The following is a 14,798-nucleotide window of genomic DNA, read 5'->3' as shown; positions in this document are numbered from 1 at the left end:
GCTGAGCGGCTAACCTGGGGCCTATACTACGAATCAGGATTTTCGTTTAGCAAGTTAACTTCAGGGATTTCCAGTCCTACGAAGCTGGTTCACTTTTTAGCGGGCTAGATAACTTATGCTGAGCGGCTAGCCTGCTCCGGAGCAGGATAGGTTCCAGGATAAGAGATACATTCAGTGAAAGCACCGCCTGCTGACCAATCACGACCCGTCTACACAGCGGCGTGCGTTGAAAGCTTCACCATTCACTTTGAATGGGGTGACGTCACTTTTCGCCGAACTGCATTGTGGGAAGCGACGCAGAGGTTTGCTGGCGTGGCTCGCTGCAAAAGTTGAGCAATGTTCAACTTTTGAAGCCTCGGCAGAAGCGCCAGCCAATCGAATCATAAGCCAGTACAAGCTCTAGCCAATCAAACCGCTACTTGTGTGTCAGGGGCGGGAGATTCATGTGATTGGTTGTTGGTCGAGTTTCAGACACGCCCGCCGGCAAGCTTCAACGCACGCCGCTGTGTAGACGGGCCGTTAGGGCTCAGTGTGCGGAGGAAATACAGTTTAAACTGCCTTTGCAGGAAAGACGGCCGGCAAAAATCACCGACTGTGTGAATGTGAAAATGAATAGAATATCACCTCCCATCTTCAGAGCAATCTGACTATTATAACTAATATACTATTATTATACTATTATGTTAAGAAAGCTTAATTAAATATCTGCCACAACATAAGTAACCGGATCAAAGTAACATTACGTAGCCTACAGTTCGCGGCACTGTGAGTGCAGACGTCGATGTGTCCCGTTATCATTCATATCACATCATAATGTATTATCTCCTTATCTGAGTCAGTTTCTTGAGCCGTATCTGGCCGTGCAACACTCACAGTGTCACGTACTGTATGCAGAATTATTTTAAGCAACACATTAAGTTGACGAAGTACTCGAGTCAAATGTAATTAAAGTCAGATCCACTCGTGTCTTAGACAGGGCAGTGATATCATAAACCTGTTAATGTACGCATTCAAACACTTTTTCTTTTACCAGCTGTATTCACCTTGCAGGTGCAGCTATGTGGCTTTGATCCTGGATCAAGTGTTTAAGTCATGGATGTTTAAAGTTTAACTAATTCATATTTGATTAATATTATAGTTTACTTTTCATTCAGGAAGTATGACGCTGCGCTGTCAGTAGCCTACGCTTCTCCATGTTTGTGATTGGTCGAATGCTCCAAATACCACCTCTTTTATGTGAACGCGCACCTAACTAGATAGGACACGGCTGGCTTGAGCGATCCGCTTGATAACCAGCGTCGTAGGACAGTTTAGCAAGAGCGCGTATGTTTTGGATTAGGCCAACCGGCTAACTCAAACATATCCAGGTTATGTTGAACCGGCTTCGTAGTATAGGCCCCTGGTCTAAGGCCAGCTAGAAGAGCTTTGTTGTCAATTGAGCTAACCTGGCTGAGGAATTATTGGACATCTATAAAATTCAACAAAGTACATTTTCTACACTTGTCCTGATACAGAGATTATACTGTTCTAACAGGACTATGTTATGGTCGGTTTAGGCTGACGAAGTAGATGGTCATCCTCCAATTGGAACGTCAGTTGTTCCAGCTCCTGCAGTCAACATGTTGATGTGTCTGTTGGCAAGGTGTAACTCTAAATTGCTCCTGATGGCATGGCCAATGTTGCTGGACTGTGTGTGAATATTGGTCTCCCTCAGCAGGTAATTAAGACCCTTAATAGTGGTAAAGACTAGAAAAGTGCTACATGCAGTCATTTTAAAAAGAAACCATAAAAAATACATTAAGAAAATGACCAGCAGATTACTAAATTGCTAAAAATACTTAAACATTTATATTATATCATTAATGCATATTTGAATTAGGCCTAGGTAAATGCATGTTGATCGAAACACAAATGAAGTCAAGTGTTGTCGTGTCACAGTGGTTTTACTGTTAAAGACTTTCCCTCAAAGACACAGTGCACACATTTGTATTTTCTGTCAAGTGTTGATGAAAGTGCTGGATCCAGGAGTATTTAGTGTGTTTGAAAACTAGAATAGTGTTACAAATGCTATTTACTGTGTTTGCATTTTAGCATTTAGCTCAAAGCTCTGCTAGGTCTCAGTGCAGCCTCACTGAGCTGCTTCAGGGCTGTAGAAACAGGTCTTGTTTCTCTATGGATCTGCTTATAAATTGAACAGTGCTAGCCAGAAACACAATTAGCTCGGTCACACTGTCATGGTGCGATTTGTCAAGTGCTTAAAGACAAGTGATAAATACAAAGGAGCAGTTTGTTGTTGGTGAGGTCTGTTGACCCGTAAACTCACATTGATCTCCCTCTATCTGTCCGGAACAGAGGAGCCCACAGGAACAAATGGTTCTGTTAGTGACAATGCCAGGCCCTCATCACAGTCATATGTGCTGTACCAAAGCAGTGGCCTCATTCAAATGACTGAGGACACCTACCTTCATACTGATGGGCATTTGGTTTCAAACCAATTTCTTTTAATTGGAACTAAAAATGTCTTTTATTATGGTACCAGAGAGAAGTCATGAGAATTTTCCCAACTGAAGGACCAAAACCCCAAAGCATGATTCAAGCAAAGGCAGGTGCAAACCACAAAGTCTTTACTTATAAAAAGTAGAGCAAAGATACATAAATCCAATCAGGCAAACACAAGTTTAGGACTAGGTCAAATCTGAGTCCGGGAAAAAACATGCAACGGTGAGCACAGATACTGGCAAGACACAAACAACGTTGGAAAGCTTTGGCAAGTGGCACCAAGACAATCTGGTCAGTGTCTGATCGGTGTGTGTATACGTACCAGCTGATTAGGAATAGAGCAGATGACTGGTTGGTGAGGAGGATGTACTGACGAGAGAGCAGGCAAATGGGAGTGAGGAAGAATCACACAAACAAGCAAACTATTCAAAATAAAAAGAATATAAAAACCATGACAAGGATTCATCCTCTAGGGACCATGAATGTATGTACAAAAATGTTTAAATCCACACAATACTCAATGAGTTTTTAAGATTTAAATTGTGGTATGTCACCATGCTGCTAAAAGAAAAAATATATAATTATTTGGAAATCAACATTATCTTTAACTGTCACTCACCCAGAACAGAAAGGCCCTCAAGGCCACATGCTTTGTTCTCTGTAACCAGCTTTTGAAAGACATCATGTAGCTACCACTCAGTGTACTGTATGTTACATTTGCTACAATCATGCATTTCATACAAGCTTCTAAGAAATGGGTTGAAAATGCTTTTTAAAAACAAGGAAAAAGGAGCAACAAGGATCACTACAAAAAAAGACATGGCACAAAACCAACTTTTCCAGAAAGCTTGGTTATTTGAAGTTTATTAAAACGTTTTTGTATTTACTGTTGACTACGAAAAATTCCTTGCTTGTGAGTTTGGATGTTGTGTATGGACTGGGTAAAGCTGGAATAAACTTGCCCTACTTGGGATGAATTAAGTCGTTTGAATGCTGAAAGACATTTTTACCTGCCACCAAGGCAACAAGCTTTTCTCTGAGGCAGCGGGGAGTATGGGAGCAACACACTGACTTCATCTCACTCTTCCCTCTCTCCGATGATCTTCTTGTTAAAGGATCAAGACGTTCCCATAAAGCTGCTTACCTTAAGGTTGACTGTAAAGCATATACCATATTATTATGTCTGTCCCTGATGTGAGTCACTATTGAATAGTGTGTTAACTGCCTCCCAGGTGTTGTAACTCCAAACAAGGCACAGGACTGTCAACATATTCATTTTGTTTAGTGAAAAACACCTGAGCAACATGACGTGACATGGTATGTTGATGGAATATATAATTGTATGTATGAAAAGCGAGTTAATTTTCTGAAAGTATGTTGTGTTTTCTTCAGGGTTCCCAGTCCTGTGTGGGATGTTAAGAGACTGGCTGCAGGAGCATGGTGAAACACCAACCATTACAGGTCTATGAGAAGCAGCTCTTTGTGTCCTTCGTCACTGGGATCTATGGTTGCCGCTGGAAACGCTACCAGCGTTCCCAAGAAGACAGCTCAAGGGTAAGAATGATTTCTGATCAATATGTATGGTTATCATGATAATATGCTAATATGTATTTGAATATATGACTAGTTGTGTATACAAAACATAGCAACACTGTTCTGTTACTGCCACAACCTTATTGTATTACTATTATTGTATGCAGTTGTCGATGGATTGTCATATTTAATTTACTAATATTTTGGGACCAATGCAATAATTTTTTGACAACTTACTTTTTAGAATGCTGAGCATGATTTTCTGTGAAAGTCTTTTCATTTAACAAAAGAAGCTTAAGGTCTTAAACCTTAAACATCACATTGGTAGTAGCTAGCCCCAACCCCCAAACTCTAACCCGGGCTCCACCAAGTCAGTTCAAGCCTTACTTAAGTCATGAAATAGACAAACATCCAAACTGCTTATTACACTTCAACTGTAGTAATTGTTGTGAAGAACAATGGTTATTATGGTAATCACAGGTGCTTAAGCCATAGTATTTACAGTGCCTGTGCTGAATGCTAGGGCTGTCTTAGCTTACATCTCAGTCAACGGATCTCTGGAGAGTTGCAGCAGAAATGTTTGTCTCTGTGTGAGTAATGCTGTGTTTCAATCCGTGTTCCTCTGTACTTACATGTGCGGATTCGAGTGCATATTTGAGTTCTGATGCAATGTAGGACAGTGCACTATGATAACCCCGAAGGTGCACTCATTTCACTTCTTTCTCTTAATGACCGCCATCTTGAAAATACGTGACCACCATAATACGGTTGCGCCAAAAAACACAACATTACACCAATAAAAAATATACTTTAACTATTTAAAAAACAACACATAGGCCTACAACTATACTGGCAAGGCAAGTTTATGTATATAATACCTTTCAACACAAGGCAATTCAAAGTGCTTTACAAAAATAAAAGACATTAAGAGGTGCTTGGCCCCCTCCTCTTCATCCTTTACATGCTCCCCCTTGGCAAAATCATTCGTCGCCACAACCTTCAATTTCCCTGCTACGCCGATGACATCCAACTTTATATCTCAACAAAAACCATCACCCCACAACACACTCCACTCTCACCAACTGTCTCTCAGAAATAAAAGCATGGATGCAAACAAACTATCTCCAACTGAACAGTGCCAAATCAGACATCGTCATCATCAGCCCCCCATCCCGTATCAAAGACATCCAGAATTTCAACTTCACCATTGACGGCAACACTCTATCCCCCCCCCCTCCCCTCACATCCGCAACCTCGGAGTCATCTTCGACAGTCAGCTCAAATTCAACCACCACATCAATCACATCACCAGGACCGCCTTTTTCCACCTCAAAAACATTGCCCGTCTCCGCCCATCACTCTCCTCCTCTGCTGCTGAAACCCTGATTCATGCATTCATCACTTCACGACTCGACTACTGCAATAGCATCCTCTACGGCAGTGGTTCTCAACCTGTGGTACGCGTACCACTGATGGTACGCCAGCTCCAGGTAGTGGTACGCGGAGGAATCTGAAATGTTGGTGGCTCATATTTTTACATTTTATTTAAAAATATGAAAACATTGAGACAACATCTCATTTACAATGCTGACCTGGCCAAGAAGGCAGCAACAGTTCTTACACATAACACAGACATAAAAAATACAGAGAACACAACTAAGTAAACAAAAAGACGAAAAGCAGTCACTACATTGTGCACCTTTGGGACAGTAAGAAAGGTACTACTTATTACTGCAAGAGCAGCTGGTGGTAAGGACCTCAGACAACTTTAATTTAAAACAGGCTATAGGGACAAGTGCCATCAGTTTGAGGCTTGATTGAATAACATTAATTAAAAAATAAATCATACTATCAAAATGCTACACATTTTTTTAAATGTATTTCTGGCATTGCTAATGACGACCGCGAACGATTATCGAACGTTGCAAGCAAGCTAAAGAAAGAAGAAAGCTGAATGATGTTAAAAAACATGGCTCATAACGGGAGGTATTCAGAAGAGAGGTACAGAGGAGAATATTACCAGCGAAAGTGAACAAGTGAATGAGGAGGAGGACAGTCATCAACGGAGCACAAAGCGCAGGCTCCGCCAGCAACGCAAAAGTGATATGCACAGTCACAACGCTGTGATGGCGGAGAGAAGTGACTCAGGAAGAAGGCATTTGCACAAAGAATGGAGAGAAGGCTGTGACCGAGGTCAAAAGCTGAAAAAGCACACACTTGTCCTTAATTGTTATCTCTTTTCTTTTCTTTTTTGCCACCACAGAAATGGCAATAGCAAACATCAGCAGACTGAAGATGAGCTATTAGCCCTTAGGCTCATCTGCTCCTGGAGGCTTTCATTATTATTGTGGAACTGAATTCCCAATAGGACATTTTCTGTTACGATGTGGGTTGTTGCAGGAGGCCTACATTCAAACTTTGGTATAGGAAATGACATGTATGTACAGTTGTCATTTGTTGTGTAATAATAAGTTATTATTTTGTTCTTTATGTTCTCACTTGTGGTGTGTGAGTGAGTGATGAGTGAGAGAGAGAGAGAAAGACTGCCCTTTGTACATGTAGCTGTGGCTGACAATAAATAATGGATTTGCCTCCGAGTCCTGCATGAACTGTGCATAGACTGTATTTTAACATTGGTCATATGGTGGTACTTGGAGAGCCATCTATTTTCTCAGGTGGTACTTGGTGTAAAAAGGTTGAGAACCCCTGCTCTACGGCATACCATCCAACCTCCTCAATAAACTCCAACATATCCAGAACTCTGCTGCCCGCCTCCTCACCCACACCCGCTCCCGAGACCACATCACTCCCGTCCTCCAGAACCTCCACTGGCTCCCCGTCCGTCAAAGAATCCACTTCAAAGTCCTCCTGATTACTCACAAAGCCCTCAACAACCAGCCCCCTCCCCCCCTACCTCACAGACCTGCTGCACCACCACACCCCTTCCCCCTACCTCACAGACCTGCTGCACCACCACACCCCTTCCCCCTACCTCACAGACCTGCTGCACCACCACACCCCTTCCCACTACCTCACAGACCTGCTGCACCACCACACCCCTTCCCCCTACCTCACAGACCTGCTGTACCACCACACCCCTTCCCCCTACCTCACAGACCTGCTGCACCACCACACTCCTTCCCGCTGCCCCCGCTCATCAGAAGCCAACCTCCTATCCATCCCCACTGGCATCAAGCACCGGACCTGGGGGGACAGAGCCTTCTCCGTCGCTGCCCCCTCCCTCTGGAACTCACTCCCCCAACCCATCAGAGACTGCACTGACCTCACCACCTTCAACAAACTCACAAAAACTCACCTCTTCAATCTGGCTTTTAATGTGTGATTGTTTTTGTATTATTTGTCTTTAACTTTAACTATATATTTATTTGTTGTTCTTTTCTTTTCACTATCTTTGTAAAGCGACTTTGAGCACCTGTAAAAGCGCTAACAAAATAAATATATTATTATTATTAAGAAATAGAGCTTTCTATTAATTCCTCCTCAAGATCTTTTTAAGTTTCCAAGCAATCCCCTAAATCTGGATTTTAAACCTATTGTTTTTAGATACCCATAACCTAGGATATTTAAACCTGTTTTTTGATTCCCTGAATCTGGATTTTAAAGCTGTTTTTAGATTTCCCAGGATCGAGGGCTTTCAACCTAGGGTTGAAAAAGAAGCCACCGTTCATTCATGCAAACGATAACATTGCTTGCTAGATAGCTAACAGCAGCAATGTCACTTCCGATGCGGAGACAGCAGCAGTCAGCAATATGAGACAACAGTACATGGTTGAAGTCACACACTGTGCATGTTTTACCGGTGCACAACATACAGTGTACGAAGGGAGGTATCCAAATTGAGACACAGCATAAAATGTAAAATGAGGTCTTGTAGGTCAAATTGACGAGAACAAACAAAAAAAGATTGAAATAGTGTGAATACATTTAATTGATTGTATGATAAAGGCCTAATACCAGTCTTAACAGATATATTGGGTAAGTGTGTATGGCCTTCAGCTAACTGTACATAGTGTGCAGCAGGACAACACAGAGGCTGCTAATGAGACAACACAATCCTGCTGACACTGCACTGAAACCTGATCGCACCTCAGGAATAAATGAACTGTTTTCCTTTTTGTTGTTCTGCAGGCCAGAAGTAGGTCAGGGTTCGTATGAAACAAAAAAATGACACAACAGTAACTCAAAGTGCACGTTCCCTTTAATATGGCATTGCATTTGCTCAATAAATTGTTACCATAGTCTTTTCCTCAAGTAGCATGCCTTGTATTGTACACCACTCTATAGACATAACATACAAACATAGGGATCTAAACAAGCCTTGAAAAGAAGAGCCTATGGTTTATGAAAGGTCTTTCATTAAGAGTTCAGTAAGATGTTGGGCAGTATTCAACACATAAAACACTTAAATCTGATAATGATATCGTAGACATTTGTGTACAGTGTTTGTAGAGTATCCAATACATGTTGAGCTTCATTCATTGGAGTTTCACTTTAGTACATCTTTGGATATTTTAGAAATTAGAGTATTTATTGATGCGACAGAAGTTTTGAATTCCTAAGTGACTCTTAGAGCAGGCCATAGTAACTGGGGGAAAGATCCCTCACAATAAAGCAAGTAACAGAAACAGTGTGTGTAAACCAGGCCACACACCCAGCTGCATGCTGGGCAGCTACAGACACTGCTGCTGGATGTCTTCTTTATCACAAGAGCCAGGGCTCTGCAGTAAATCTGTCCATTAACTGAATGTGTGAGGCTGGCACTGATGATGTGCTGACCAAGAGGAAAAATGCAGGGACACAGCTGCCTCTTTTCCCCCCTGTCTCTATTTACAAAGCTGTCTGTGGTCAAAGTGCTAGCACATAAGCAGAGAGCTTAGCAACATGTGCAGTGATGTGTAACTTTATTATTAAGCACAGTCCTTTTTTAGTAAATTACTACTTCTCTTATACATCATCGGGACTCTGAATTTCTGCTTATTTCACTCAGTCAGTGAGGGGTAATGGAAACATTGAACTAAAACATCGTGGCCCAAAAGAGCATCACACAGTTACTACAAGAAAATAGAGGTTGTGTACAGAATAGGGTGGTGCATTGTAGGCCAGCTCAGAGGTTAGCATCGCACGGACTCCCTCGCGGATTGTCCATAGAATTTTGGAGTATTGCAGAATCTTTTGCAAACTCACATCTATGGTAACAACACCTTTTGTTCAGCAGGATAATCTCCCCATATTAATTTTATTTTGAAGCATAAATGCAATAGATCGAAGTAAAAAGCTAACGTATAAACAAACAACATCACGGTCGCATGGCTGCGCATCAACACCGCTAAGCTAAAGGTAGACTGGTGTTCAGTGTTTTGACATTCAGTAGTCTCGTTTGGACATTTGTTAGCTTCCGCCTGTTTTTATGACACATAAAAGCTTCACACATTTAGGAGTGGGGTATTTCCTGACATATTATAAGTCATAGTACAACATGAGAACATTCTGATAAACCACTGCTTGTCCAGCCACACGTAACCTACAAACAAAGTAAGTAAGTAACTGATGAACATATACCTGGAGACTCCAGGATGAACGCAAATAATGTTCTGTGTTTGATGGAAGTGCTACTGTTTTCCAACACGTTAACCACATTAGCTTTACAGTATGTAAGGTTCCTACTTCGCATTGGCGTCCTGCCTTTATATATTCAGGGTGTTTCTCAATCGTGAGTAAAGCTGCTATTTCAAGCATACTACGTCATTGAGTGCCGCTGAAGTACTGTTCCAATGTCCAGCATACTTGGAAATCTACCAAGCCTGGCGTACTTTGTTTGGAGAAATTTCGAGGCTGCACATGTGTAGACTCCGCGGTCTTAAAATCCCCACAATGCTTTGCGCACGGACCAATTTCCCCAAATCTGTGGCGGAAAATGTAAGGCGGGGCCTCTCATATGAAGCACACCTACACACTTGCTAGCCTGTTCCAAACTTTGTTTTCCAAATGCCAGGAAGTATTCTTGCCTCGCTTCTGAAGCAAGACGCTCGGAAGACTTGTGCTACCAAGCAAGCGTACTTGAGATTGAGAAACACCCACAGTCTGTGTCCTGCTCACCCTGTCAAGGTTTCTTTCGCTGATGACCAACTCACTGCATATCATCCTGTTACATTAGTTACTTACTAAATAAATAAATAATTTGACACAACATATTGATTTAAACACAGTATATCTTCCGCTTCTAAATTAACGTTCAGTTCCACTGTAAAGCAAAGGCTGAACTGCGGCCATAGCAACATCATTTAAAATGACGGCAGCACTGATTGAGGTCTTCTGCCTTGTTACTATCAAAGTTTATTGACATTTTCCATGAATCAGTCTACAAATGTTGACAGAGCCCATACAGTGCTCTCTTTAGTGTTTACTTCCTGCCTTTCCTCTTCTGCTGTCCCCTTTAGTGTTTACTTCCTGTCTGTATTATGCTGCTGTTCCCTTTAGTGTTTACTTAATGTCCGTCTTCTTCTGCTGTTCCCTTTAGTGTTTACTTAATGTCCGTCTTCTTCTGCTGTTCCCTTTAATGTTTACTTAATGTCAGTCTTCTTCTGATGTTCCCTTTAGTGTTTACTTCCTGTCTGTATTCTTCTGCTGTTCCCTTTAGTGTTTACTTCCTGTCTGTATTCTTCTGCTGTTCCCTTTAGTGTTTATTTCCTGTCTGTATTCTTCTGCTGTTCCCTTTAGTGTTTACTTCCTGTCTGTCTTCTTCTGCTGTTCCCTTTAGTGTTTACTTCCTGTCTGTGTTCTTCTGCTGTTCCCTTTAGTGTTTATTTCCTGTCTGTATTCGTATGCTGTTCCCTTTAGTGTTTACTTCCTGTCCGTCTTCTTCTGCTGTTCCCTTTAGTGTTTACTTCCTGTCTGTGTTCTTCTGCTGTTCCCTTTAGTGTTTATTTCCTGTCTGTATTTGTATGCTGTTCCCTTTAGTGTTTACTTCCTGTCCGTCTTCTTCTGCTGTTCCCTTTAGTGTTTACTTCCTGTCTGTATTCTTCTGCTGTTCCCTTTAGTGTTTATTTCCTGTCTGTATTCTTCTGCTGTTCCCTTTAGTGTTTACTTCCTGTCTGTATTCTTCTGCTGTTCCCTTTAGTGTTTACTACCTGTCTGTCTTCTTCTGCTGTTCCCTTTAGTGTTTACTTCCTGTCTGTATTCTTCTACTGTTCCCTTTAGTGTTTACTTCCTGCCCGTCTTCTTCTGCTGTTCCCTTTAGTGTTTACTTCCTGCCTGTATTCTTCTGTTGTTCTCTTTAGTGTATACTTCCTGTCTGATGTCCTGCTGTTTTTTAGTCCAGTTCTGTCTTTTAACTTCTTTCCTTCTCTTGTGCTTATTTCTTGTTTGATTTATCTTTTTCTTTCTTTACTTGGGACATTTTGGCCATCATGAATCCAAAGTTGCTTGCTCTCCACAAATATAAAAATCAACATTCAAAATATTTCTGCAGATTGATATGATAATATGCACATGGTCCCTTGATAAGAGTGTAGCCAAGGTCTGATATAAAGAAAGAGCAGACCACTGAATGTCCAAATTGTTTAGTCAGAATATATAGGTTGTATTTATACAGTCGTTTGTTGTCCAGCACCCAAGGGGCCAACTTTTTATTAGTTATTTCCAACTATTAAAACCTCATTGTCTCTGTTTGTTTCTGTTCTGGCACACATTAGACTAAAATGCAATCAGTATAATCAAGGATATAATTAGTCAGGTACTTTGTTTTTACATGGCACATGTCCATTAAAATATAACATATTCATACTTTATATTTGCATACCTGTAATCTGCATAGTGCATGGACCCATGTGCCTTATTAGAGTCTATGTTTAGAGAGGAAAGAAGGAGGGATAGTGAAGTCAGCACAGAGATCAGGATTTATGAGCACTGAAAGAAGGGAAGATAAATGGAGAGACCTTTGAAGGCCATGCACTCGACAGTAAATATCTCACAGCTTCCTTGAATGTCCTGGTAAAGTTCAAAAAGTACGATATCAAGATTACTACCACAATTTGGATGAATGGCTGAAATGCAGTAAATGCGAAGACACTAAGATTAACCCACAAACATCTTTACTCCCACTGGAGCAGTGTTGGATGTTTTCATGAAGAGATTTTGACAGTAGTTCCTTCAATTATTCAACTCATCATTACTTTCTTCACGAAAGAGATTTCCTCAGAAAGGGATTACTTTACCTGTTACGGCCCGTCTACACTACAGGCATCAAAAAATCTTGAAGCTGGGCGTGTCTGAAGCTTGGCGATTTTTTGCGAGCAACGCGACCAACAACCAATCACATGAATCTCCCGCCCCCGACATACAAAGCAATAGCAATGTTAAAACGAAGTCAACTGGATATAAAATCCCCAAACAGGCGAAAACCTACCAGTTTCACCCACTGTCTCTGCCACCTCCCTCCATGCCTGGTTCCTCCGGTTTGTATCCCGGTAAATAGTTCTGGTCGGAAAGAACCGGGTGATTTGCTACCGTAATTTCTCGTTTGGAATATGAGGAAATGAACTGCGGTCTGGCTCTCCCAGCTTGCACGCGGTTTGATTGGCTAGCGCTTGTACTGGCGGGAATTGCAAAAACGGGATTTGATTGGCTGACGCCAGCTTCGAGCAAGCATCGAGTCTCAAAAGTTGAACATTGTTCAACTTTTGACGCCGATAGACGCTCGCGATGCTTGCAACGCCTTGCCATGCTACCCACAATGCAGTTCGGCGAAGTTTGAAAATATCCTACGTCACCCCATTCAAATGAATGGGCGAAGCGTTGAAAGCATTTTTTGACGCCTGTAGTGTAGACGGGCCGTTAGTCTCAACCTCTCTCTGACCCCACCTGTGACCATGTCTCAAACTTGAATCTTATATTCTTCCAAACAGCTTGTTGCATATAGATAACGTAAAATAATAAAAAATGAATGACTTGGCTTAAAAATCCACTACATTTGGTAAATCCCTTGTATTCAGGTAGCTGTTATACCAATAAAATGACATGTCTCCACCTCTACTGCCTTCTTGTTACAGGCTGCAACATGTCAGAATAAATTGCTTAATTCATTTTCATGTCCTCTTCATTTACGGGCTAGTAACACTTTCAAAACTGCTTGATACTGCTGCTATTTGCTCTTTACCTGTAAACACTAATTATCTTAATTAGCTCCCAGCCTCTTACATAAGCCGCTGGAAACCTTAAGTCCAGGCAAGATGTGTCAACGCTCAACAGGATCTGTTGACTGGCCTGTCATACTCTACTACACCTCCCCTCACATGGTTTTAGCTCCTAATCATGTTAGTTACTGGAGGGAAAAGTCCTTGAGTGCAGCACGGGCTCTCCTCTGTACCTTTGTCACACAGACCACGCCAGAGGACTGAGGAAGAGAAAACATGTATAAGTCATTTTTGTACATGAGTAATTATAGAAATGTGATTATGGCAATGTTTTGGAAACAGGAATGTATCATGAGCTGATCGCTTTGAGAAAATAGTAGATGTGGGTATGTTAACTTCAGGGATAACTGCAGTCATTTATGAACAGATGGCTCAACCAACATCATATTCAAGAGGCCCTATTATGCATTTAGGGCTTTCCCTCTCCTCTCGTGTGTTCTATAGGTTTTTGTACATGTAAATGGTCTGCAAAGGCTAAAATCATTGTGTTCCTTCCAGAGGGAGTTTCTCTCACACACATTATTCTTAGTGTTGCTGTCACAATGACAGCCAGATGTCTTTCTGTGTTTTCCTTCTTTATGTCTAACTGATGTTGTAGAAAGTATGTCCGCTCAATGATGGTTTGGCGCTTTTTCATCAAGGGAATGTCTGTCCAAGGTTTACTCTTGTTTTCACTAGTTTGTATCATTCTATCTACACAGCTCTTTTTCTTTTGTTAGGTAGAGTTTCCACAGTGCTTCGGCTTGTTGGCACAGTCCGCAGTTCTTATAAGCATCTTTAGCATTCATTTGGAATGTCAATCCAATCTTCTGCCCCCTTGAGCTCAGATTATAATCTCCACCGAGCGCTGGAGAACATATCTGCCTCTTAACCAGCCAAATGCTATATTATGTACAACAGCTAACTTTTTCTGTTGGCTGTTTGTTGCTGGGCGAGTAGCCTTAAACACACTCTTCATATTCCTGCGTATAGAGTATGTGTGAAACGGTGTCATTATACAACTGGAAAAGGTCATCTGTTGCTTGTACTTTGCTTTACAGTGGGAGTGTACATGGTTCATCATCTTGTGCAGTTCTTTCCTACTGGTTCTCTTCTGGGCGTACTTCTGGTTGGTGGCTCAAAATGATTTCAACGAGTTCAACTGGTGAGTCAGTCTTCCCTATATGTGATAAGAATATTTGATGGCTGCATCTGGTCCAAGTTCTCCTTTTAGTTTAACCATCAGCATCAACCAGACTGACCTTCCCTGTTCACATGGCAGGTCAGTATACAACCGCTCTGGAGCATGGAGCGACGAGACCATCCCCATCCTCGCACCCACCACTGTGGGATTCAGCTACATCACATTCTTAATGGTAACACTCTTGTTTAACCCCTAGATGTTAGCAAACATGCTAATTGCAAGGATACAACATAACTGACTAAATATGTCAACTTTTTTCAGATCTTAGCACTTTTCCATATATCCTTGGGCCAGCAGCTCAACCTCTACTGGGTTCACAAGGTGCTGTGATTTACATCGCACATTTTTGCTCTTGATTGGCTCCAAACACA

General features: G+C 41.6%; 1 protein-coding gene across 6 annotated transcripts in view; it reads left to right on the top strand.

Annotated features, from left to right (window-relative positions):
• Nucleotides 1–14,798, top strand: part of gdpd5a (glycerophosphodiester phosphodiesterase domain containing 5a) — a 30,539-nt gene that overhangs the window by 3,219 nt on the left and 12,522 nt on the right. For all 6 annotated transcript variants that reach the window (XM_034226773.1, XM_034226777.1, XM_034226772.1 and 3 more), the window contains exons 2-5: nt 3,892–4,053; nt 14,285–14,388; nt 14,506–14,599; nt 14,689–14,748. In XM_034226773.1, coding sequence (XP_034082664.1) covers nt 3,937–4,053; nt 14,285–14,388; nt 14,506–14,599; nt 14,689–14,748 — 375 coding nt within the window. In that variant the 5' untranslated portion in view covers nt 3,892–3,936. The remainder of the gene's footprint in view (nt 1–3,891; nt 4,054–14,284; nt 14,389–14,505; nt 14,600–14,688; nt 14,749–14,798) is intronic.

The sequence above is a fragment of the Gymnodraco acuticeps genome, unplaced genomic scaffold (assembly GCF_902827175.1).
Source record: "Gymnodraco acuticeps unplaced genomic scaffold, fGymAcu1.1, whole genome shotgun sequence".
In the NCBI taxonomy this organism is placed as follows: Eukaryota; Metazoa; Chordata; class Actinopteri; order Perciformes; family Bathydraconidae; genus Gymnodraco; species Gymnodraco acuticeps.
Note: the sequence above shows the minus strand (reverse complement) of the source record. Positions and strands in the feature narration are given on the sequence as shown.